General features: G+C 45.8%; 1 protein-coding gene across 1 annotated transcript; it reads left to right on the top strand.

Moving 5' to 3' along the window:
* Positions 1 to 1904: 1904 nt before the first annotated feature.
* Positions 1905 to 7750, top strand: LOC141075832 (uncharacterized). Its single transcript, XM_073562978.1, has 5 exons — positions 1905 to 2276; positions 5032 to 5461; positions 5534 to 6268; positions 6352 to 6514; positions 6634 to 7750. Exons 3-5 carry the CDS (start codon positions 6154 to 6156, stop codon positions 7625 to 7627), a joined length of 1272 nt encoding a protein of 423 aa, XP_073419079.1. The 5' UTR covers positions 1905 to 2276; positions 5032 to 5461; positions 5534 to 6153; the 3' UTR covers positions 7628 to 7750.
* Positions 7751 to 27596: the final 19846 nt, after the last annotated feature.

Below are 27596 nucleotides of genomic sequence, written 5' to 3' on the forward strand. Positions count from 1 at the left end.
TATAGAAACATACAGGCCATTAACACCCAGAAACTTATGAAGAGCTTGCAGTCTTCATTGGCCCCTATCTCCTCCCTCTCATGTCCTGATTCTGCATTGAAGCATTATAATGAAACACTTCAAAGTGCCCTGGATGAATTTGCTCCACCTATACATAGAACACCACAACACAGATGGCGACAACCCTGGCACACCCTGCAAACACGTTTGCTGCAGTGGTGCTCCAGGTGCGCCGAACGTCTGTGGAGAAAATCCAACCTACCCGAAGATTTCATCCATTATAAGTTTATGCTTCGAACATACGACACTGCTCTTCACCTCTCAAAACAAACTTATTTCAACACCCTCATCACTTCACTGTCCAATAACCCTAAACGTCTCTTTTACACTTTTCATTCTCTACTCAACCCATGAGTACAGGCCCCAACCACAGAGCTTCAAGCTGACGATCTGGCCAATTACTTCAAAGAAAAAATTGACCAGATCCGACAGGAAATTATCTCCCAATCACCTCATACCATGCACTGTCCTCCCTCCCCCACTGCATCTAGCTCACTCTCTGATTTTGAACCAGTCACAGAAGAAGAAGTAAGCAGGCTCCTTGCTTCTTGCACCAGTGACCCATTTCCGTCACATCTACTCCAGCCCCTTTCCCCTGCTGTCACCCCTCACCTAACTAAAATATTTAACCTCTCTCTCTCTTCTGGTATCTTTCCCTCCTCATTTAAGCATGCTGTCATACATCCACTACTTAAAAAACCATCCCTTGACCAAAATTGTGCCGCTAACTATAGACCTGTCTCTAATCTTCCCTTCATCTCTAAACTCCTGGAACGCCTGGTCCACTCCCGTCTTATCCGCTATCTCTTTGATAACTCTCTTCTCGACCCTCTCCAATCCGGTTTCCGCTCTTTACACTCGACTGAAACTGCCCTCACTAAAGTCTCTAATGATCTACTAACAGCTAAATCAAATGGTCATTACTCCATGCTAATTCTCTTGGATCTCTCTGCAGCATTCGACACTGTGGATCATCAGCTCCTCCTCACTATGCTCCATTCCATTGGCCTCAAGGACACCATTCTCTCCTGGTTCTCCTCCTATCTCTCTGACAGCTCCTTTACTGTATCTTTTGCTGGCTCCTCCTCCTCTCATCTTCCCCTCACTGTTGGGGTTCCTCAAGGATCAGTCCTAGGCCCCCTCCTCTTCTCTTTGTATACTTCCCCTATTGGTCAAGCAATCAGTAGATTTGGTTTCCAGTACCATCTCTATGCTGACGACACCCAATTATACTCTTCTTCTCCTGACATCATGCCAGCCTTTCTAGAAAACACCGGCGATTGTCTAAACACTGTGTCTAACATCATGTCCTCACTATATATGAAACTGAACCTGTCAAAGACTGAACTCCTTGTGTTTCCTCCCGCTACTGATGTACCTATACCCGACATTGCCATTTCCGTGTGTGGTTCCACTATTACTCCCCAGCAACATGCCCGCTGTCTTGGGGTCATACTTGATTCCGAGCTTTCCTTTGTCCCCCACATACGATCACTAGCTCGCTCTGGTTATCTGCACCTCAAAAACATTTCTAGAATTCGACCTTTTCTTACTTTTGACTCCGCAAAAACTCTGACTGTTTCTCTTATTCATTCTCGTCTCGACTATTGTAACTCCCTTCTAATCGGTCTCCCTCTTAGGCCTCTTTCACACTTCAGTTTTTTGCCATCAGTCACAATCCGCCAAAATTTGAAATTGGCGGATCCGCTTTTACTTGTTGCGGATCCGCCAATTTCCCCATTGGGATACATTAGTGGCGGATTTTGACGGATGGTCGTCCGTTGCGTCCGATATTCGGCGGATCCGCAAAATTCTTTGCGGATTCTGTCTGAGGAGGACGGAGAATGTAACGTTTTTTTTCGCCGTCAAAATGGCGGATGACGGCGGATCCGCCGTCATCAGCCATGCGGTAGAATGGGGCCCTATGGGCGGCGGATCCGCCGAGATCCGCGATTTTGCGGAATCCGCCGGCAGGATCCGCAAAATCGCACTGCGCATGCCCAGAAAAAAAGATACTTTTCCAGACAGTCCCAAAACTATATAAGATGGGCTAATTGGGCCCAGACATGCAGTAGCAGCCAGACAGCAAGCCAGCCAGACCACCACCAAGCCTGCAAGACAGCCACCAAGCCTGCCAGACCACCCAGCCTGCCAGACACCCACCAAGCCTGCAGCCACAGCTATCAAGAGGCCTGCCAGTACCAGCTTTACCAAGTGTGAGTATACCTATGACATTTCTGTGTATGGCCTGCAAGTGTGTAGCGTGTGTGTGTGTGTGTGTGTGTGTGTGTGTGTGTGTGTGTGTGTGGTCTGTGAGTGTTGCATGTCTGTTTTTTTTTTTTTATATTTTTTTTTTTCTGTTGCTTGTGTACTGCATTTTATTTTCATACAACTGTAATTATATTGTATTTTTTATGCTGTGATTGCTGCGATTGAGTGGTGTATGGTATGTGGTGTAATTGGGCCCAGACAATCCGGCACCAGCAACACTGAATACTCCAAGCAAGATATCCGACTCCAGCCTGCCTGACAGAAGATTCAACTAGAGCTATAAAACCTGTCTGCCCATCTGCAAGTCTACCACCTGCAAGACCCCTGGAGCGTGTGTGTGTATGTGTGTGGCCTGTGTGTGCATTTTTTTTTTTTTTTTTTCTTTCCATTTTTTTTTTTTTTTTTCTGTTGCATGTGTACTGCTTTTTATTTTCATACAACTGTAATTATATTGTATTTTTTATGCTGTGATTGCTGCGATTGAGTGGTGTATTGTATGTGGTGTAATTGGGCCCAGACAATCCGGCACCAGCAACACTGAATACTCCAAGCAAGATATCCGACTCCAGCCTGCCTGACAGAAGATTCAACTAGAGCTATAAAACCTGTCTACCACCTGCAAGACCCCTGGAGCGTGTGTGTGTATGTGTGTGGCCTGTGTGTGCATTTTTTTTTTTTTTTTTCTTTCCATTTTTTTTTTTTTTTTTTCTGTTGCATGTGTACTGCTTTTTATTTTCATACAACTGTAATTATATTGTATTTTTTATGCTGTGATTGCTGCGATTGAGTGGTGTATTGTATGTGGTGTAATTGGGCCCAGACAATCCGGCACCAGCAACATTGAATACTCCAAGCAAGATATCAGACTCCAGCCTGCCTGACAGAAGATTCAACTAGAGCTATAAAACCTGTCTGCACAGCTGCAAGTCTACCACCTGCAAGACCCCTGGAGCGTGTGTGTGTGTGTGTGTGTGTTGCATTTTTTTTTTTTTTTTCTGTTGCATGTGTACTGCATGTTATTTTCATACAACTTTAATATTGTATTTCTTGCTGTGATTGTGTGGTGTAAAGGCTGGTTTCATATTTGCACTTTATAGCGCAGGGATAACCTGCACACGTCCACCACTAATCCCCGTCCCATCTGGTCATCACCGCCTACTAGCACACATGGACGCTTGCGATCTGCACACCCTATCTTTAGTATGGGGTGCGCAGATTGCAAGCGTTCATGTGCGCTAGTAGGTGGGGATTAGTGGCGGACGTGTGCAGGAAATAGCTGCGCTATAAAGTGCAAATGTGAAACCGGCCTAAATGGTATTGTATGTGGTGTTATTGGGCACAGACATCTACATCAAACACCAGCCTGACTGTATCAGTCAGGCTGGTGTTTTAATGTAGATGTCTGTGCCCAATAACACCACATACAATACCATTTAGGCCGGTTTCACATTTGCACTTTATAGCGCAGCGATGGCCTGCACACGTCCGCCACAAATCCCCGCCTACTAGCGCACATGAATGCTTGCGATCTGCGCACCCTATCTTTATCATAGGGTGCGTAGATGGTGCGCTGGCAGGATTTTACCATGTGCTGCGCACTTTTGAAGGTGTGCCCTTGCGCGCCAAACGCAGCATGTTGCATTTTGGCGCGCACGGCACACCTTCAAAAGTGCGCAGCACACTGTAAAATCCTGCCAGCGCACCATCTGTGCACCCTATGATAAAGATAGGGTGCGCAGATCGCAAGCATTCATGTGCAGTAGTAGGTGGGGATTTGTGGCGGACGTGTGCAGGCCATCGCTGCGCTATAAAGTGCAAATGTGAAACCGGCCTAAATGGTATTGTATGTGGTTTGTGCCCAGACATCTGGCAACAGCCACACTGAAGAAACCGAACCAGACATCAAACACCAGCCTGACTGATAGAATTTCAAACTCCGCTGCAAATCTTCCACCTGCAAGACACCTGGAGTGTGTAGCCTGGCTGTGTGTTATGCGTGTTTGCGTTTTTTTATTTTTCATGTATTGTGGTATTTAAAATAAAGAGCAGAGTAGCTCCTATTTTTTGGAAAAAAAAAAAATAATAAAAAAAAAAAATAAATAAATTGTTTTGAAAAAATCTACTTTGTATCATTTTAAAAAAGGTAAAATTAAGTTACCATAAAGGTAATTGAAGTGTTCTGGTATACAAGTGTGGTTAAAAGTGAGATTGCAACATACCATGAAAAAATGGGTATACACAACTGAGTTTCAGGGAATTCAAAACCATGCAAACACAGTGGGTATACACAGAAATTAAACACCTTCAATCACTGGTTACATACTCTGTTGAGAGTTTCAGGGAATGCAAACACTGGTATACACAGCAATTACACACTACACGCCTTCAATCACTGGTTACACGGTGAGACCTTTAATCACTGGTTACACTCTCGGTGAGAGTTTCAGGGAATGCAAACTGGTATACACAGCAATTACACACCTTCAATTACTGGTTACACTCAGTTACAAAACACAAAGAAAGTAGGTTTACACAAAATATTAGACACCTTCAATCACTGGTTACACTCTGAGATAAGGGAATGTAGACATGCAAACACTTAAAATTGCGTATAATTAGTTTCAGGGAATTACACATACAAAATGTGGTTTTTTTTTTTTTTTTGTTTTTTTTTAAAACTTTCATATCATTTTCTTTCAGTTCACACAATGAAGCGCCACCATACCGGCAGACACGGCCAGCCCAACCGTAGCAGAGATTCAGACCGCAGCAGGGATCAACGCAGCAGACATGACCGGTCAGACCGCAGCAGAAACAACCCTGACCGCAGCAGAGAGGAACAGCCACACCGCGGCGTACAGGCAACCATTAGTTTCACTGTAAGTATAAAGACCTGAAAGCTTATTATGATCCTTTGTATAGTAGCTTAACAAGTCTCTTTATACTTGCAGATCACTTCAAGCACTACCAGCAGGGTAGCAGCAGAGAGAGCCAGCCAGGCTGCAGCAGAGAGGCCCAGCCAGACCGCAACAGAGACTGCCAGCCAGGCTGCAGCAGAGAGGCCCAGCCAGACCGCAACAGAGACTGCCAGCCAGGCCGAAGCAGATACTGCCAGCCAAACATTTTCCCTGTAAGTATAAAAGCCTGAAAGCTTATTATGATACTTTGTATAGTAGCTTAACAAGTGTGTTTATACTTGCAGATCAGTTCAGGAAGCAACACAGCTGCCCCAAGCCGTAATGTCTTCTCCTGAAAGCTCCCCCTCACATCATCAGCGAGCTGAGGTAAAAAAAATTTTGTTTATTTTTTATTTAAAATAATTTTTTTGTGGTTAAAAACACTATCCTATTATGTTTTAACAGGAAGCTGATTCAGAGGAGCTTCCAGGAGGAGACGTGCAGGGTGGAGAGACACACGGAGGGGGTGCGCAGATTGTAAGTTTAGCACATACACAGATACATAATGCTACACCCAACACAAACATTCATCACAGTGCACACCATAATTGCATCCATCCAAACATTTTTTTTTTTTTTTCCCACAGTCTTCAGAATCCGGTGCCCGCACTAGAGTGACTCCCAGGACATCCCAGGGTCGTCAAGGTGATGCCTCTGGTGGTCGGCAAACGGTAAGTAACCCTATTTTGATAATTGTTTAAATGAACATCATGTGTTTGAATATAATGTAATTTTTTGCTTTTTGTTTTGTTTTTTATCTTCACAGGTTTCACAGCGTGCTCCCCGCAGACATCAGGAGGAGGGTGTCATTATTGATAGTGATGACCTCATCCATGAGGTGGAAATCCGGGAGCCGCTGTGGAACATGGCAAACCGTCTTCATGCCGACCAACCAACCACACGACGGCTCTGGGATGAAGTCTGTTCTTCAGTTATTGACAACTGGGAGGAACTCAATGCGAGGGCCAGGGATTTTGTGCGTAAGTATTACAACTTCAGTAACTTTATATTTCCAGCATGTGAAGTGTTGAATACTAAACTTTTTTTTTTTTTTGCTTCACAGGTGACAGGGTTATCACACGGTGGCGGTCGCTCCGGGATCGCTTCAAGAGGGACTACAACAAAGAGATTCAGACCCCGAGTGGATCGTCGGGAGGACGCCGGGGACCCCAGTACAAAAACTACCAAGCCCTGGCGTTCCTGCGATCTACAATGGCGTGCAGAAGGTAAATATTCCCCAAACAATTCCTGTAGTAGAAATGTTTAACCAATTTTTTTTTCAGCAGACTTAAATTAAATATCAATATTTTTAATATACATTTTTTTCTTCTTTTTTTTTTTTTAGCACCATCTGCAGCACTCGGGAGTCTGCATCACAGTTGCGTCCCTCTGGAGTGATCCCTAGTGAGACCGCCCCCGGTGACCACATCGAGGTATCCGACCCCTCTGTACCTACCCTCTTGTCTGATCCCTCTATCCCCTCCACCAGCACTGGAGCAGCAGGGCAGACTTCATCACATGAAGCTGCTGGTGACGACTTGTTCCCTGTTCCCCACCCCTCAGACACTGCCGCAACATCTCGACCAACTTTTGGTTCTGGCCGGCAGCGTCTGAGGAGTCAGGAAAGGATGACCTTGTCTGACTGTTTGAGTCTAAACTCAACTGTTCAACACGGTTTCCACACTTATGGACAACGGTTATCTTCTGGGTTGACCATGATCAATCAAAGTATCATGGAACTCAGAAGATACATGGAACAGATGAGTTTAGAATCAAACCAGACACCGAGACATACCTTTTTTCATTCTGTTGTCCGGCAAATGGAAGGTTTAAGTACTCACCAGCAGATGCGTGTGATGCAAGCCTGTCAGAATGCTCTAGTGGAAGTGCTTGCTGAAGCATCTCTTCCTCCCCCTGTCTATCCTTCCACAGTCCATCCTCCCCCTGTCTATCCTTCCACAGTCCATCCTCCCCCTGTCTATCCTTCCACAGTCCATCCTCCCCCCGTCCATCCTTCCACCACCATCAATCACACAGCCGTCCCTCCTCCTACCACTCCCTCTCCTTTCTCTAGTTCCCCATTCCATTCTTCCCAGTACCTACCTTCCCCATTGCATTATACCCCAATGCCCTCGCCATACCCACCCCCACATACACCTTCAATGTACCCACAAACCTCGTCTGTCCATCCACTCCCGTCCCAACCACATGTGTTAAACCCCCCTTCCACTTCTGGTCCTCACCAACTCCCTCCCCAGTCCCCTACCCCCCTCGATGTGGTCAACCCTGTTAACCCCCCCTCCAATACTATCTCCACCCAACAGTATCATAGTTTGTAATTTTTCTGTTGTAATATACCAAAAAAAAATTAAAAAAGTAATATACCAAAAAAAATTAAAAAAGGTAATATTATACCAAAAAAAAGTTACCAAAAAGGTAATACCAAAAAAAGTTACAAAAAAAGTTAAGAAAAAAAATTAAAAAAAAAACAGTTAATACAAATTGTCAGAAATAAACTGTTTTTTTTCAAAAAACTTTATTGTGATGTTTATTTTTTGCTTCTTTATTCAAATTACACCAGTGGTGTAAAAGGTAAACACAACACTTGTTAACACAACACACAACCCTGGGTAATATTTCACAGTACACCGGTGGTGTACAAGGTACAAAAAAACACTTGGTAGCACAACATTTGATAACCAACACTTGTGAACATTTCAAAGTGTAAAACGCTTGGTACACAACACTTGGTAACTTTACGCTTGGTACACAACACTTGGATAACTTTACGCTTGGTACCCAACAATTGTTAACACTGCAAAGTGTAAAATTAACCAAATCACATGGTAAAACACAATGCTTGTGCAAAGCAAACACTTGGTAAAATTTCAGATAAAAAAAAAAAAAAAAAAATTACTCACAATTGGTAAGAAGAAAATTATATCATGTGATATTGCCAGTCCACTTGTCCCTCTGGTGTAACAAAATAATCTGCAAAGGTATCCCTAATTCTTGCCACTGAACCAGTACTCCGAAAAGTTTGCTGCTCATAATCCCACAAGGTGGTTTCATACACATTGTCATCGATGGAAACTGGTTCCTTTGAAAGGACAAAATTGTGCAGGATTACACAGGCCTTTACCACCTCATCCACAGTCTCTGTTTTCATTTTCATGGCCGTTAACAGGACTCTCCATTTTGCAGTTAAAATTCCAAACGCGCACTCCACCACTCTGCGCGCTCTGGTTAACCGATAGTTATAGATTCTTTTCTGGTGTGTTAATCCACGACTACCATATGGCTTCAGTAGGTGTTTTGAAAGTTGAAAAGCATCGTCGCCAACGCACACAAAAGGCATTGGTGGGCCTGTTGTTCCAGGGAGTGGTCTTGGAGGTGGGAAGTTAAAATTGTCTCCATACAAGCGACGGCCCATGGTGGAACTCTTGAATACCTGTGAGTCGTTAGAACGACCGTATGCACCAATGTCCACGGCAATGAATTTGCAGTTTGCATCCGAAATGGCCATTAGCACAATGGAAAAGTATTTTTTATAGTTGTAAAACTGTGAACCAGATCCCATGGGTTTCACAATCCTGATATGCTTGCCATCCACGGCACCGATGCAGTTTGGAAACTGGCAGATATCTTGAAACTTCTCTGCAATCTCCAGCCACCTCTCCTGTGTTGGCTCTGGGATGTATTCCTCCTGTAGAGAATCCCATAATGCCCGGCAGGTCTGTTGTACAATTCCAGCAATAGTGGAAATCCCAATCCGGAACTGGAAATGGAGGGAGGTGAAGGATTCTCCAGTTGCCAGGAATCTTAAAAAAAGGGAAAAAAAGTAAAATTAATACAAACTACAAGCCATAACATAACAATAAAAGCCTGCAGAATCTGAAACATTTTAAAAGGTAGATAACTTACCGAAGGGTCACCATCAAACGCTCCGCCGGTGATATAGAAAACCGCATGTAGGTGTCCCTTCTCCGGATTTGTTCTCCAACACGATCCACCAATATCTCAAAGAATTCCATCCGCATGCGCACGTAGTTGAAGAACTTGTCCGGATTCTCCCTCAATTCCAGGTACAGTGTGGAAAAAACGCCACGGGTGAACCTCTGCGCATTAATGGGATGAATCCACTGGCGCCGTCTCCTCATACGCAGGATTCGCAGTCTTCTTTTCTCCCTCTCGATAGCAATAATTGCCAACCGATTCAAGTGAAGATCCAATTCCACACAGAAGCTGTCAATACTCGCAATAACTCCTTCCAGACTCGCACTAACTCCTTCCATCGCTGCCACTAGCTCTAAAACCTTTCAAAGAAATTGTATCACAACACCCTAGATATATTTCTCCCTAGTTTCCAGCATCCAATCACATTTGAGAGCATTTTCCAAGAGCGAATCATATTTGGGAGCATCCCATTTTGGAGGAGTGGAAAAACGGATCCGCAAAAAAACGGATCCAACGGATGACAAAAACGAATGCAAACTGATGGTACGGATCCGTTTTGTTGAGGATCCGCAGTAAAATCGGTATGGCGGATCCTCAACAAAACGGATCCGTTCCATCAGTTTGCATCCGTTTTGTTTCCATTTTTGCGGATCCGCCATTTTCAAATTTTTGGCGGATTTTGACTGATGGCAAAAAACTGAAGTGTGAAAGAGGCCTTACCAAACTCTCCCCCCTCCAATCTGTCTTGAATGCTGCTGCCAGGATCATATTCCTCGCCAATCGTTACACCGATGCCTCTACCTTGTGCCAGTCATTACACTGGCTACCCATCCACTCCAGAATCCAGTACAAACTTATTACCCTCACCCACAAAGCTCTTCATGGCTCAGCACCACCCTACATCTCCTCCCTTGTTTCAGTATACCATCCTACCCGCGCCCTCCGTTCTGCTGATGACCTGAGGTTAGCATCCTCAATAATCAGAACCTCCCACTCCCGTCTCCAAGACTATACACGTGCTGCACTAATTCTTTGGAATGCACTTCCCAGGTCAATACAATTAGTCCCCAATCCCCACAATTTTAAGCGTGCCCTGAAAACGCATTTATTCAGACTGGCCTACCACCTCAACACATTAACCTAATCTATCCCTATGTGGCACAGCCAAAAGTTTTTACCATAACCAGGTTCCCCGCATTATGTTCCCACATGCTTTATGCATCCATTAGCCCTCTGCACCTGTACTGTTACACACTTAACATTATGGCTGGTCCATACAATCAGGGCAACTGTTGCCACCCACCTTTCGGGTCTCCCCTTTTTTCCTCATAGATTGTAAGCTTGCAAGCAGGGCCCTCATTCCTCTTAGTATCTGTTATGATCTATGTGATTATTGTTATGCTGTAATGTCTATTGTCTGTACAAGTCCCCTCTGAAATGTAAAGTGCTGCGGAATATGTCGGTGCTATAGAAATAAAATTTATTATTATTATTATTTACTAGGCGGACAGCTTGGTCACTATCTTGCGTCTCTGCCCACTCATGGTGGGGCAATGGGTTTAACGTGGCCTCTTGCACAGTGTAGCGCTTGTTCCTCACCACTTGGGAGCGCTGGGCCACAACTGGATGGTGGAAGGCTGGTAACTCGATTTATTCAAGTTCTTTAGATCTTCTCCCCCTTCTGGTGAATTGGGCATCCTGGACAGCGCGTCAGAATTAGCGTTCTTATGCCCCACTCAGTACTTGATGGTAAACTTGAAGTTAGACAGCCGGGCCATCCATCGCTGCTCCAGCGCACCCAGCTTTGCCGTTTTGAGGTGGGTTAGCGGATTATTGTCCGTGTAGATGGTAAACTTCGCTGAAGCCAGGTAGAGCTTGAAGCGTTCCATTACCACTCAGACTATGGCGAGGAACTCCAGCTTAAAGGAACTGTAGTTGTCGGGGTTCCTTTCAGTGGGATGAAGCTTCCTGCTGGCATAGGCAATCACTCTCTCTCTGCCTTTCTGCACCTGTGACAGCACTGCTCCCAATCCGACGTTGCTGGCATCAGTGTAAAGTACAACTGGTTGGTCATAGTCAGTATAGGCCAGGACTTCATCTCCTGTGAGAGCCTGTTTCAATCGTGTGAAGGATTCTTCTAGCTTGTTGTTCCACTTGAACTGGAGATTCTTGCTTTTGGCCTTCTTGGATTGGCCCACTAAAAAGTCTTGCAGGGATGCAGCTATTTTTGTGAAGCCTTTGATGAATCTCCGGTAGCAGCCTACCAACCCAAGGAACTGCCGTACTTCATGAATGTTGCTGGGTTTTTGCCAGTCCCGGATAACGTTGCCATGCCATCCGCACTTACCATATGGCCTAGGTACTGCACCTTGGGTTTCAAAAGGTGGCATTTGGACGGCTTTACTTTCAAGCCAAAGTTGGACAGGGCTTCAGACACCTCGGCTAGGTGCTTCAAGTGGTCTTCATAGGTTTTGGAGAAAACGATGATGTCATCCAGGTACAGCAGAACGGTTTCAAAGTTTTTATTTCGTAGATAGCACTCCATTAACCGTTGAAACGTCCCCAGTGCACTGCTGAGCCCGAACGGCATGTAGTTAAACTCGCAGAGGCCCACTGGTGTCATAAACACTGTCTTGTTTCTGTCTGCTTCTGCCACGGGAACCTGCCAATACCCAATGGTGAGATCCAAAGTCAAGAAATAGTTAGCGGTTCTCAATGCAGCTAATGATTCCTCAATTCTATGTAGCGGGTAGGCAACACACATTCTCATGGTACCATCTTTCTTTTTAACATGTACTAATGGAGTTTCCCAGGGGCTACAACTATCTCTGATTACCGCAGCCTCCTTTATCTCCTGTAACATTTCCTTGGCACGTTGATAGTGTGTTGGGGTACAGGCCGGTACCTCTCTTTAATGGGCGGATGATCTCTGGTGGGGATACAGTGTTGGAACCCTTTTGCCTGCCCAAAGTCTAGAGGATGTTTGCTGAAGAGCCTCTCATACTCTCGAGCCACCCAGTAAACCATGCCTTTGGTGTGAAGGGGTGGAGTCAGTGCCTATGTGTAGCTGCTGAACCAATCCTCCAGCTGGCCCTCAGAGCCATTGTCCTCCACCTGGTCGGACGGAAGCAATGGCTCTTGTTACTGACAGTGAACAGCTTAGCAAGGGTGGCATACCGGGGTAAATGGACCTCTTTCTCCCCACAGTACAGGATGTGTATTGGTACTCTCCCCTTGCGAACATCAACTACCCCTCTGGCTGTGAGGATGGTGGGTTTACTATCAGAGTACACTGGTTCTACCAGGGCATGGTAATCTTGACCCCTGAGGCTTATTACTGCCCGACACCAAATTAACATTTCACTCCTTGGGGGTACTGCAATGGGGAATGGATCACTCACCCTAACACTGCCGACTTCTCCACCAGACAGCTCTACCTGTTGTCTCTGCATCAGTTTTCTGATCTCCTTTTGCATTGTCCACTACTGACTGGAACTGGTGGTCTCGGCTACGTGTTTTAACAAAACAATAACTTCTCCAAGACAATTTTCTATTACATTAGTGCCTAGAGTAATCATTGGATTGCATTCTCGTTTGTCAATATCAACGATAATCAAACCTTGCGACTGCAATTCTACTCGGCCAATCTTAATGGTCACCTCTTTATACCCCAACTGAGGCAAGGGCTGACCATTACTGGCAAAAAAACTCATAGAACAAGGATCCTTAAAATTTAACTTTTAATAAGACCAAGTTAAGATCATGTTCAAACCAAAATAGGACATAAAAAAGTAATATGGTGTGTGACTAAAACACCCTATAGGGCCACTATACTGAACCCCGCTTGTCAGTGGAGGTTGGCACCCTAACTTTCTGCGGTAGGCGTCCCCATTCCTCGATGGCTCACCCTAATATCCCTTACAGTCCCTCCAATAGAGACCCACAAAAAATGTCCCAATAGACCCCAATACTCAAAACGCAAAACCAATATAGAAAAACGTGAAAGATAAAAACTCAATATCAATAATTCAGCAAATATCAAATAAACCAATTAGGTATTACTTTCTTAATATGTTGTGCTCAATAGCATCATTACAAAAATACCCTATGGGCACCTTCTCTTATCAAAAGAAAGGCCAAACAAATCACATATGGGTAAACAGGATGCAAATGTCGTTAGCGTAGTAATATAGGGATCCCCAAACAGATAAGATGCAAATCAAAATGCCACCCATAATAGGGCTGGTAGGGCAATAAAGTGCACAATGCAATAATACAGTTTAAAGTGCACAGTACATTATTCAAAAGCAATATACTCATCTATTTGCCGTGGTGCATCTTTAAAGTGGTCCTGGATCCCATAGAATGATTGAGGCCCCAATCAGGCTCTATTCAACCCCTTCCTTACCGATGATGGAATAGTACGTCATCGGTAAAGATCCCCTGCTTTGAGGTGGGCTGCGGGGGTGAGCCCACCTCAAAGCTGCGACATGTCAGCTGTTATAAACAGCTGACATGTGCCCGCAATAGGCGCGAGCGGAATCGCCATCCGCCCGCGCCTATTAACTAGTTAAATCCTGCTGTCAAAGCTGACAGCGGGCGTTAAATAGCACTTCCGGCCGCGGGACCGAAAGTGAGCTCATCGCCGACCCCCGTCACATGATCAGGGTTTGGAGATGAGCTCACTTTCGGCCCGGCGGCCGGAAGTGCTATTTAATGCCCGCTGTCAGCTTTGACCCCTCATGTAACCCCTCATTTGACCCCTGTCACATGATCGGAGGTCGGCGACGTGTTGCCCTGACAACCAGAGGTTTCATAGAGACCTCTATAGTTGTTGCAGGCAGATCGCTTTGAGCGCCGCCCGGTGGCCGGCACTCAAAGCACTGCAGTAAATCTGCTACATATGGGAGATCTGCTCATCGCCCATATGAACCAGAGCCGATCGAGTTGTGCATGCTTCAAGCCTCCAGTGGCGGCTATTGAAGCATGCCAAAAGTAAAAAAAAAATGTTTAAAAGTAAAAAAAAAATAAAAAAACCTAAAAGTTCAAATCACCCCCCTTTCGCCCCAATCAAAATAAAACAATAAAAAAAAAAATCACACCTACACATATTAGGTATCGCCGCATTCAGAATCGCCCGATTATCTAAAGCTGAATGCCTGAACCATCAAGTACTCATATCCGTTTCCCCGTATAGAGGAATCCCTGTCTGCCTTGGGGAAGGCAAAATATTTCTTTACCCTGGACCTGGCCAGCGGATACTGGCAGGTACCTATGTCGGAACAAGATCGAGCAAAAACCGCTTTCATCTTGCCCATGGGGCTGTTCGAGTTCGATCGGATGCCCTTCGGACTGGCCAACACCCCCGGAACCTTCCAACGGTTAATGTAGCGATGCTTGGGTGACCTAAACTTCGAAGCCACTCTAATTTTATTTCAACATTATCATCTATGCTGCTACGTTTGAGGACCACTTGTACCGTCTTGGCCAAGTACTCGGCCGGCTACAAAAGTACGGGTTGAAGATGAAGCCCAAGAAATGCCATCTGTTTCACACACAGATGGAGTACCTGGGACATGTCGTCTCTGCCGAAGGCGTGAGACAGTCTCTGGAGAAGGTCACTGTGATACGGGAGTGGCCTAGCCCCGAGACGGTGAAGGATGTGCGGGCCTTTCTGGGTCTGGCTGGATATTACCGTCATTTCGTGAAAAATTTTGCCCGTCGAGCCCTGCCCCTGCAGGACCTGTTAAAAGGAACCCCGGCTGGCGCCAATAGCTGGAAGATTCAATGGTGCGAACCACAGGAAGAAGCTTTCCGAGACCTCAAAGCCGCACTCTCGGAGGCCCCAGTGTTGGCTTATGCGGATTTCTCGCAACCGTTTATTCTGCACACCGACGGGAGTTTGTGTTGTCCCAGATGCAGGACGGCAGAGAGAAGGTGATCGCCTATGCCAGTCGGTCCCTTCACGACTCCGAACGAAATCTGGACAACTACAGCTCCTTTAAGCTCGAGTTCCTCACATTGGTGTGAGCCATGAAGGAGTGATTCGCAGAGTATTTAGCGGGTTCCAAGGTGTTGGTGCGAACAGACTACAATCCACTAGCCCACCTCAAAAATTCCAAGTTGGGGGCCCTGGAACAACGATGGGTAGCCAGAAAGGTGAAGTTTAAGTATAAGATCGTTTACAAATGAGGGGCAGAGAACGTCCATGCAGACGCCCTGTCCCGAATCCGACGCAAAGCTCGGACAGGGCAACGCTCGGACAGGGAGTTGGAAGGGGAAGAAACACCATTTTCCTCAGGCCCCACTGAGACAGTGGCGGTTGCAAGAGAGCAGTCCCATGAGGGACCGACAAGGGGCCTCATGGAGCAATCCAGAGATGAATGGGTGCACCTGCAACAGGAAGATGGGGAGATCGCCCCCCTACGTCAATGGGTGGCCGCGAAACAGTTACCCAGTGACACCCAAATAATGACTCTCTCCCGGGACTCGTTACTAATGCTACGCCAGTGGGAGAGATTGGCAATCAAAAATGGACTGTTGTATCGAAAAGCGGAATTGCTGGCAGAGCCAGCAGTCACCTGGCAGGTGATAGTACAGGGAGCCCGGCTTGCTGAAATTGCCCAAGAAGCCCATGAAAAAGGGATAGCCTACCACCCCTGATTACAAACCGAAGTAGAAGAGTAGAAGAGGTCTGCAGGAGATGTCGTTAGTGTGAGCTGACTAAACCACCAGAGCAAAGAACTCCAATACAGATGATAATAACTACGGTGCCCCTCGAGCTGTTAATGGTAGACTATCTGACCATCGGCCCAGTCCACCAGGGGTACGAGCACTGCCTGGTCATGGTGGACTACTTTACCAAGTTCGCCATGGTGACCCCCACAGAGACCAAACGGCGGAATCTACTGCCTATGCCATTTGTAAGAACTTTATTCAAGTCTATGGCTGCCCCCAACGTATTCACTCGAATCAGGGCGCCTGCTTCCTGGGAAAAGTAATGGAGGAGTTATATCATCTGTACGGCATTGATAAATCTTGACCATACCATACCACCTACAAGGAAACGGGGCCTGCGAATGGTTTAATCAGACTCTACTTTAATTCAGATGCTACTTACCCTGGAAGACGACCAAAAGACCCGTTGGCCCAAGTACATCCCTGAGCTGGTCTGGGTATACAATTACCGGGTTCATCGGGTCACCGGCTACACTCCATACTCATTGCTCTTCGGCCGAGAAGGAAAAGGGATCACCAAAGTAGAGTTGGACCCAGACAAAGAACAACCGTGGGCAGGGGCCTCCTCGTGGGTCCGGGATCACCGGTATCGTCTATAGACTCTACACAGGCTAGTACAAACAAGGCTCCAAGACCTGGAGCACCCAGGAAAAGCCCCATCGCAGCCAACAGAATTCGAAGTGAGGGATCACGTCCTCATACGGGAGTGACTTCCCCAGAGCAAATTGGAGCACCGGTGGGAGGAGGATCCTTACCGGGTACTACGTCGAATAAGCCCGGATAGGCCTGTGTATGAAATGCAATCTGAAAAAGAAGGGAACCAACTTACCCGAACACTCCATTGCAACATGCTGTGGCCCTGTATATCCACAGACCCCGAGTAATCCGAGATCCCTCCTGAGGCCCCGGATTTAGCACCAGCAGTCTGGGATGATGAAGAAGATGAAGACTACCCAACAGTGAATCCGGTTCACCAAAGGTCAATGTCCCCGTGGCCCCAGCTACCCAACCGCCTTCCACCACCCCAGATGACTCCACTACACCATCCGAACTGCAACGCGCAGTCTACAGCTGGTAAACCCCTTGAACGTTACGAACAAGATCAGTTTGTATGGCAAAACACGTCTCCAACGCCAGGACAGGCGCACAGACCCCCCAAAGCCCTCACCCATGGACTGGCGAGCGAAAGGGGTGGGGGAGTGTAGGGGAGAGGCCCCCGGATAAAGGGCCTGCCATGTGTCCAGGCCAGAAATAGGAGGGCTGTCATCTGAGTTCCCGAGGGGTATGTTCACGGGAGGAACAATCACAGGCCAGGACCGACCGTTGAACAGGAAACATGGGGGCGAGTCAAAAAAAGGGGGCGGAGCGACTATAAACCAAGCAGCGCAGACCAGCAGGGGGCTCTCAGCGGGGAGAGAGATGAGAGACAGAAGGGAGGAGTCTAAGTGGCATCCAGGAGCGAGGGTGAGTCAGCATTTTTGGGACAGCAATGATGGGGGCCCACCTGACAATAGAAGTGGACGGTGCCAAGCAGCGCAAGGAGGATACACAGCGAGACCTGCTGCCACCTCTGCCCCGCTCCATACCACGGCTGCGGCCTGTAAAGCAAGACCCGCGGCCGCCTCTGCTCCGCTACATACCACGGCTGCGGCCTGTACAGCGAGACCCACGGCCGCCTTTGCCCGGCTTCATACCATGGCTGCGGGGAATGGCACAGGGCCTGTATCGCCCACCCAGCACCAGAGCGCAGGAACTTCCGAAACCTTCGGCAACTCTCCTTTGGCTGGACCCAGCGGCTAAGGCGCCGCCTGGACATTCCCCGGACACCAACTCTGTAGGATGTCAGAGACCGATAAGTGACACTCCGTTGTTCATATCCCTATTTAGTCCAAGGGTCTTTACCCGGCCATATCGTGGCCACATAGCCATCACTTTTTGCCGTACCGTTTAGTGCTGTGTTATTTGTGCATTTGTGTTTGGCTTCCCTGCGTGGAAAACCATTGTCAGCTTTATCCTTTATCTACTGTATATGTAGATAAGTTGAGTTTAACCCTTGCTCTGTCTTCGGCTCATCACTGCATCCTGCGTTTCTGCTAGTACCACAAGCCGTCGAGGAGTGGAACGCCAACCGCAGAAACTTAGGGTGCCAACCTCCACTGACAGGCAGGGTTCAGTATAGTGGCCTTATAGGGTGTTCTAGGCACACACCATATTCCCTTTTTATGTCCTATTTTGGTTTGAACATGATCTTAACTTGGTCTTATTAAAAGTTAAATTTTAAGGATCCTTGTTCTATGGGTTTTTTTGGCTGTTCTAGGATCCTGCTTTATTTATATGTGGTTTATGACCTGACCATTACTGGCCAAGATGGCAAGGTATTCATCTGGGCTGCGAGTAATGTCTGAATCAGCCCAGTACCGCTTAAAGAGGACATATGGCATCGCTGTCACTTGGGAGCTGGTGTCCAGTAAGGCGTTCATCGGGAAGCCATCGATCACAATGGACAGGATCGGCCGTCCTACCACGTACTTGTCTCGCCAACTTTGTGGGCCTGGTCGTCTTACTCCTGGAGGTTGGCCCTCTGCCCCAGGGATTGCTCGTTTAAAATTGCAGAATCTTGCGATATGCCCCTCCTTGTTGCAGCGGCGACAGATGGGTTGTCCGTTTTGGTCGTAATGATCTCTGTCTCTCCCTCTGGTCGGTGGGATTTTCTTCTGCCATTGCCACAGGATGTCTTCTGGACTGTAGGCCAGCTGAATCTTCTTTTTTGGGGCCTCTTGCATGGACTGCACAGTTTTAGTTAGTGCAGCCACACTTTTGGTCAGCTCCTGGACCTGGAAACGTAGGTCTGCAGAAGAGTTTTTGGTTGGCGTGTCAGTCTCAAAAGGGGCCCGGGAAAAGCCTCCTGCTGATATGCGATGGCTGGGCACCTAGGGGGCGCTGTGCCAATAGGATTTGGTTCACGCAGCACCCGGATGGCCCTATCCTTAAAGTATGCAAAGTCCAGGTCAGGATTTTGTAAGGCCATTATGCGCAGCTGTGTCCTTTGAGTGTTAGACAGGAGTCCCTCAATAAACTGCTCACTTAGCAATCTATCCTCATCTTGCACGCTGTCTCGGTCAACGTGCTTTACAACCCGTAATGCCTCCTGTAGGTTAAGGGCATAGTCCTGTATACTGTCCTGCACCCTTTGTTTACACCCAAAAAAATCTCATTTTATTTCTGCTGCAGTGTTGGTGTCAAAGGTGTCCTTCAGCCTGTCCAAGATTTGCTTGACAGTTCTTTTATCAGTGTCCAACCAGGACTTTACTTCCCTCTGGGCTGCACCAGTCAACTGGCCAATGAGGATGCTGACATTTTGACTCTCAGACAGGGGGTACACTTCAAACAAACTACTTCTCCTTGAAATCGCTCAGGGTGTGTGACTCCCCTGAGTACTGCGGTAACCATGCCGCTCCTGGTATGTAAGACATTGATAGTAGCATTATAGAGGCTGCAGCTGTGGCCGCCGCTGGATTTGGCTGCATCATGGGGGCTGTGGCCGCCGCTGAATCTCCACCCGGATCTGACATTTTCTCCTCTTTCCCCGCAGTGAACCTCAGCCAGGCCCTGCATTTTGTTACCGAAGTGAGCTGCTGCTCCGCAGGTAGTCTGGATGGTGTTCCTTCCGGTTTTCAAGTCGGGGCTTACTGCTTCTTGCTGCTGATCACAGAGCACGGCCCGTGCTTTACTTTGCACCTTGTTTTTTGGTTCCACCCACGATGACACGCCCCTTTCTTCCCGCACATCGTGCAACACAGTAATGGCGGCAATTTTTCAGTTCAATTAAAGTCTCTGGCAGACAGGCCTCGGCAATGCAGGGGGACGGATCCTGTTTCATGACACCAAAATGTGATCTTGCTGCTGATCACAGAGCACGGCCCGTGCTTTACTTTGCACCTTGTCTTTTGGTTCCACCCACGATGACACGCCCCTTTCTTCCCGCACATCGTGCAACACAGTAATGGCGGCAATTTTTCAGTTCAATTAAAGTCTCTGGCAGACAGGCCTCGGCAATGCAGGGGGACGGATCCTGTTTCATGACACCAAAATGGAGCACCCACCAGGGCCGTGGGGATACTCGGTACTGTGCCGGTTCTTAAGGGGATGTGTCACGGCAGCAGTGACCCGGTCCGTGGCCCTGGGCATCCAATGAAAATGATGATAAAATGGGAATAAAGTTTATAAGATATAGTTCGTGATGCCAACTGTGGTATTCGGCAAGGGATAGCTGACGCTGCTTAAAGAGACTGCTGGTGCTGATGGTGATGCAGCAGAGTTAGTACAGCTCTCCACAGGTAGAGCTAAGTCCCAGGGCACTTATGATGTTAAAGATAGTGGTTATAGTTGTAGTGCAGAGTGATGGTTGTAGTGCAGATGGGAGGATGCAGTAAATAACTCTGAGGACGTGGCAGGGTGCAGACTTCACACTTTTACTCACAGCTTGTGGTGCAGTCAAGGGCACTGATTACAGATGGTAATGGAGATCCGGGGAACCTGGAAGCAATTTAAGATCCCCAAGCCAGATGGTGTTGGAGGCCTCCTTACTACGCTGTTCTCTGAGGTCCTTGCTGCCTGAAGCTATGCCCAGTCCTCTGTTCCTTACTGTACTTTAGTCCTTGCCTGTATGGCAGGCAGCTTGAGCCTTTTACAGATGTCACTCCTTTGTGGTGGCTCCGGCTCTGGTATGCTGCTGTGCCTTCAGGTGTGTGATGGGGCCAGGAGGCCTGCAGTCTCCTGCCCTCCGGATATGGCTTCTGGGACTGTTGTACCCGTGCAGCCACGGACTCTGGCGTCCGGTGTCAAGCACTCTTCCCTGGGGTGAGCTTGGTCACAGCTCCAATCCCCAGGTTTTCCTAAACGTGCACTTTCCTCTCTCTTCACTCTGCTCTTGGGACGAGCTCCTCACAGCTCCTGTCCCATGTACAGGCTCTCACAGACTGACTAACCCCACCTCCAGGTCAGAGCTAATAAGGAAGTTTTCCTGAAACCAGGTTTTGCGCTCCCCCTTCTGGTCTGGAGTGAGGAAAGGTGTTGTATGCTGGTGTTATCTGGCTAGGGAAACCCTCCTTGCTTCCAGGCATGACATCACCCCCTGTGAGGGAGGCAATGTCACTGTGGCAACCGGACTCCGGGAGTGCCACATATTTGCATTCTGATCAACAAATTATTTTAAAAAAGTAAAGCGAGAAGGATACAAGAAAATTTAATCACTTCCTAGGTTAAATGAGTTTTCTGATCACATAATATTGATGACTTATCAGTGGGATAGGTCCTCCATATGACATCTGTGGGGGTCTAAAACCCAGCACATCGACAATCAGCTGCTATTTGCTCAGGCTGGATGTAAACATATTCAGTGGAGTTGCAAAGACCAGCTACATTCAAAGTGTAGCAGCTTCTACTGAGTACTGCAGTATTGCTCCCCTTCAAAAGAAGCAAATAACAGCTGACTGGTGTGTGTGTTGGGAGTCAGACACCCATTATCTCATATTGATTTATTTTACCAATATGTCCTCAGCATGATGTTATTTGACAACTGCTTTAATGGTTGTCTTGCTCTTTCCTAGCCTGGGTGGACTTCTATGTTTCAGTGCTCAGTAGTATGTACATGCCATCATACTAAAGTGGCTCTCCAGTTTAGAAAACCATTTTTATATACTGTATTAACAAATTCTGAGTAACTCTGGAGAACCTGTGTTTAGGATTCTTGCTTCTAGTGGTTACAAAGAGTGATAAGGCCCCATCACACACAGCGAGATCGCCAGCGAGATCGTTGATTTTTTGGCGCCACAGAAATCTCACCAGCGAAATCGCTGTGTGTGACATGGATCAGCGACCGCCCCCCCTGCCGGGTATCGCTGATCGCGCTGGAACATCCAGGCTGTTTCTTGATCGTTGGTCTCCCGCTGGCCAGCGCACATCGCTGCGTGTGGCAGCGAGAGACCAGCGATCAGCGACGCTGGGAGCTGGTTTCCAATGTAAACAGCGGGTATCTAAGAGCCGCACGGCTCTTAGATACCCGCTGTTTACATTGTTAACCATTGTTACATTGTTAACCAGCTTGCTCGCTGGTCCTGAACATCTATAGTTCTGGAGGACCCTCCCTCTTATGAATTACAATGACCTATTGATTTGATTGAGCACTGAGTAAAGTACAGTATTCCCTGTGGTGGTGCTGAAAGAAAATTCAATGAGTGCCACTCAGGGGTCACAGCAGGACGCGTTGCAATCAACTTATTTCCAAGGGAACCTTTTCAGCATGTAGGGTTTGTCCAAACCAGAAGTCCCATTTCATATGAATTGGATAATGAATTTTATTTTGAAACACAATTATGTTTATTGGCTTTTGGACATTTTGGTTGTTATGATGTATGTTATTAAATGGGCTAATGATCATAATAATATATACTATAAATTGTAACTATATTGGAAAAGTGCTTTCACACTGCTTGTTTATTGTGAATTAACTATGTAAATATTATTTTCAGGGGACAACAAGTGCATATAACCCTTTGAAAAGCTAATAATAAATATCTATAAAAGTACCTACAGTTGTGGCCAAAAGTATTGACACTCCTGCAATTCTGTCAGATAATACTCAGTTTCTTCCTGGAAATGATTGCAAACACAAATTCTTTGGTATTATTATCTTCATTTAATTTGTCTTAAATGAAAAAACACAAAAAGAATTGTCCTAAAGCCAAATTGGATATAATTCCACACCAAACATAAAAAAGAGGGTGGACAAAAGTATTGGCACTGTTCGAAAAATCATGTGATGCTTCTCTAATTTGTGTAATTAACAGCACCTGTAACTTACCTGTGGCACCTAACAGGTGTTGGCAATAACTAAATCACACTTGCAGCCAGTTGACATGGATTAAAGTTGACTCAACCTCTGTCCTGTGTCCTTGTGTGTACCACATTGAGCATGGAGAAAAGAAAGAAGACCAAAGAACTGTCTGAGGACTTGAGAAACCAAATTGTGAGGAAGCATGAGCAATCTCAAGGCTACAAGTCCATCTCCAAAGACCTGAATGTTCCTGTGTCTATCTTGCGCAGTGTCATCAAGAAGTTTAAAGCCCATGGCACTGTGGCTAACCTCCCTAGATGTGGATGGAAAAGAAAAATTGACAAGAGATTTCAATGCAAGATTGTGCGGATGTTGGATAAAGAACCTCGACTAACATCCAAACAAGTTCAAGCTGCCCTGCAGTCCGAGGGTACAACAGTGTCAACCCGTACTATCCGTCGGCGTCTGAATGAAATGGGACTGTATGGTAGGAGACCCAGGAAGACCCCACTTCTTACCCCGAGACATAAAATAGCCAGGCTGGAGTTTGCCAAAACTTACTTGAAAAAGTCTAAAACGTTTTGGAAGAATGTTCTCTGGTCAGATCAGACAAAAGTAGAGTTTTTTGGGCAATGGCATCAACATAGAGTTTACAGGAGAAAAAAAGAGGCATTCAAAGAAAAGAACATTGTCCCTATAGTCAAACATGGCGGAGGTTCCCTGATGTTTTGGGGTTGCTTTGCTGCCTCTGGCACTGGACTGCTTGACCATGTGCATGGCATTATGAAGTCAGAAGACTACCAACAAATTTTGCAGCATAATGTAGGGCCCAGTGTGAGAAAGCTGGGTCTCCCTCAGAGGTCATGGGTCTTCCAGCAGGACAATGACCCAAAACACACTTCAAAAAGCACTAGAAAATGGTTTGAGAGAAAGCACTGAAGACTTCTAAGGTGGCTAGCAATGAGTCTAGACCTGAATCCCATAGAACACCTGTGGAGAGATCTAAAAATGGCAGTTTGGAGAATGCACCCTTCAAATATCAGGGACCTGGAGCAGTTTCTCAAAGAAGAATGGTCTAAAATTCCAGCAGAGCATTGTAAGAAACTCATTGATGGTTACCGGAAGCGGTTGGTTGCAGTTATTTTGGCTAAAGGTTGTGCAACCAAGTATTAGGTTGAGGGTGCCAATACTTTTGTCTGGCCCATTTTTGGAGTTTTGTGTGAAATGATCAATGTTTTGCTTTTTGCTTCATTCTCTTTTGTGTTTTTCATTTAAGACAAATTAAATGAAGATAATAATACCAAAGAATTTGTGTTTGCAATCATTATCAGGAAGAAACTGAGTATTATCTGACGGAATTGCAGGGGTGTCAATACTTTTGGCCACAACTGTATATGCACAACACAGCACAGGAAAAATACAATAGCTAAGACAAGTGATGTGAAACAAACTACTTCCTGTAGCACCATACCTCTAGATTAGGGATGAGCGAGTACTGTAGTATTCGGACTCGCTGTACTCATTACGAGTACCTTCTAATACTCGGGTACTCGTAACGAGTACCGAGTCCATTGTAAGTCTATGGGAAATGCGATTAATGGGTGGGGACTGTGATGGACTGGGTGGGGACTGTGTGAAGACTGTGCCAGGCTATGCGGGACTGTGCTGGCCTGTGCAGGGACTGTGCCAGGCTATGCGGGACTGTGCTGGCCTGTGCGGGGACTGTGCGGGACTGTGCTGGCCTGTGCGAAGACTGTGCCATGCTGTGCGGGACTTGCAGGGCTTTGCAGGTACTGTACGGGACTGTGCTGGGCTGTGTGGGACTGTGGTGGGCCGTGCTGGGCTGTGCGGGACTGTGCGAAGACTGTGCCTTGCTGTGCGAGACTGTGCGGGCTGTTGTGAATATTGCGAGGCGAGTAGTGAAATACTCGTGAGGATTCGAGTACCGCGAGTACTGTATTACTCGCCGAGTACCGAATCCTCATGAGTATGCTCGCTCATCCCTACTCTAGATCCTTTGAAAAGCCAGCAATTCAGCAGCCCCGTACAGTAAAATTACAGCATATACATATAGAATAGAAAAATATATACAGTAGATGTCAGTGACACACACATATGTACAGTATGTGTATATATATATTACATCAATCTATCTAGCTAAGAAAAGCCGGCAATTCAGCAGCCACATACAGTAAAATCACAGCTTATACAACCCCTGGCAAAAATTATGGAATCACCGGCCTTGGAGGATGTTCATTCAGTTGTTTAATTTTGTAGAAAAAAAGCAGATCACAGACATGGTGCAAACCTAAAGTCAATTCAAATGGCAACTTTCTGGCTTTAAGAAACACTAAAAGAAATCAAGAACAAAAAATGTGGTAGTCAGTAATGGTTTTTTAAACCAGGAATAGGGAAAAATCTATGGAATCACTCAATTCTGAGGGAAAAAATTATGGAATCACCCTCTAAATTTTCATTCCCAAAACTAACACCTGCATCAAATTAGATCTGCTTGTTAGTGTGCATCTAAAAAGGAGCACACCTTGGAGAGCTGTTGCACCAAGTAGACTGACATGAATCATGGCTCCAACACAAGAGATGTCAATTGAAACAAAGGAGAGGATTATCAAACTCTTAAAAGAGGGTTAATCATCACGCAATGTTGCAAAGATGTTGGTTGTTCACAGTCAGCTGTGTCTAAAATCTGGACCAAATACAAACAACATGGGAAGGTTGTTAAAGGCAAACATACTGGTAGACCAAGAAAGACATCAAAGCGTCAAGACGGGAAACTTAAAGCAATATGTCTTCAAAACAGGAAATGCACAACCAAATGAATGGGAGGAAACTGGAGTCAACGTCTGTGACCGAACTGTAAGAAACCGCCTAAAGGAAATGGGATTTACATACAGAAAAGCTAAACGAAAGCTATCATTAACAACTAAACAGAAAAAAACAAGGTTACAATGGGCTAAGTAAAAGCAATCGTGGACTGTGGATGACTGGATGAAAGTCATATTCAGTGATAAATCGCAAATCTGCATTGGGCAAGATGATGATGCTGAAACTTTTGTTTGGTGCCATTCCAATGAGATTTATAAAGATGACTGCCTGAAGAGAACATGCAAATTTCCACAGTCTTTGATGATATGGGGATGCATGTCAGGTAAAGGCACTGGGAAGATTGCTGTCATTACATCATCAATAAATGCACAAGCTTATGTTGGTGTTTTGGACACTTTTCTTATCCCATCAATTGAAAGGATGTTTGGGGATGCTGAAATTTATAATGATGAGGATGATAATGCATCCTGCCATAGAGCAAAAACTGTGAAAACATTCCTTGAAAAAAGACACATAAGGTTAATGTCATGGCTTGCAAATAGTCCGAATTTCAATCCAATTGAAAATCTTTGGCGGAAGTTGAAGAAAATGGTCCATGACAAGGCTCCAACCTGCAAAGCTGATCTGGCAACATCAATCAGAGAAAGTTGGAGCCAGATTGATGAAGAATACTTTTTGACACTCATTAAGTCCATGCCTCAGAGACTGCAAGCTGTTAGAAAAGCCAGATGTGGTGCAACAAAATACTAGTGATGTGTTGAAGTGTTTTTTTGTTGGTTTGTTTTTCATGATTCCATAATTTTTTCCCTCAGAATTGAGTGATTCCATAATTGTTCCCCTATGCTTGGTTTAAAAAAGTAACCATTACTCACTAACACATTTTTGTTCTTGATTTCTTTTAGCGTTTCTTAAAGCCAGAAAGTTGCCATTTAAATTGACTTTAGTTTTGTGCCATGTCTGTGATCTGCTTTTTCTCTACAAAATTAAACAACTGAATGAACATCATCCAAGGCCGGTGATTCCATAATCTTTGCCAGGGGTTGTACACATAGAACCACTTTCAAATGTTCAGTTTCTCTGATTTCTCTCTGTATAGGTATATCTTTGAGTAAAATGTAAATTGTTCTTTTAGTCTACAAACTTCTGACAACATGCCTCCAAATTTCCAAGCAATAAATTCAAATTTTTTCTGAAAAGGAGAAATGGTCAAAATTAAAAAAAAAACCAAAACAGTGCTTTCAGATCTCAAATAATGCAAAGAAAACAAGTTCATAATCATTTAAAAACAATACTATCCATTGTTTTAACTCAGGAAGAGTTCTGAAATCAATATTTTGTGGAATAACCATGATTTTTAATCACAGCTTTCATGCGTCTTGGCATGCTTGCCACCAGTCTATCACACTGCTTATAGCACAAAAATGTAAGCAGTTCTTCTTTGTTTGATGGCTTGTGACTATCCATCATCCTCTTGATTACATTCCAGAGGCCTTCAATGGGGTTCAGGTCTGGAGAATGGGCTGCCCATGACAGGGTTTTGGTGGTTTCTTAATTTTTGCCAGAGCTGGATATATATATATAGTGGGGAATAGATAGCTCAGCTGGGATCTTTGCTTTGGCACAAGCATGTGGCTATGAAGTCACTTCAGCAGACGAGCAAGTTCCACATGAATATGGACACGGCATATTTATTGTGCACACTTGTTATTCAATGTTACACATGCCAAACATGAAATAAAACATCTAAGGCCGTCTGGCCACTAACTAACAATAGCAGGCTAACTACAAAATAAATCTATATAACAGCAAACAAGTCCATGTAATCTTAATGTGTCAGCTCCTAGCTCAGCAGACGAGAGAGACTGAGAGATCCCAGCTCCTCCTGATTATATCAGCTGGACCAGTCAGGAAACCAAAACCTGGATTGAATAAGT

This window comes from Dendrobates tinctorius, unplaced genomic scaffold, assembly GCF_039654945.1.
Source record: "Dendrobates tinctorius isolate UK_male_01 unplaced genomic scaffold, ASM3965494v1 ptg000374l, whole genome shotgun sequence".
NCBI classification, from domain to species: domain Eukaryota; kingdom Metazoa; phylum Chordata; class Amphibia; order Anura; family Dendrobatidae; genus Dendrobates; species Dendrobates tinctorius.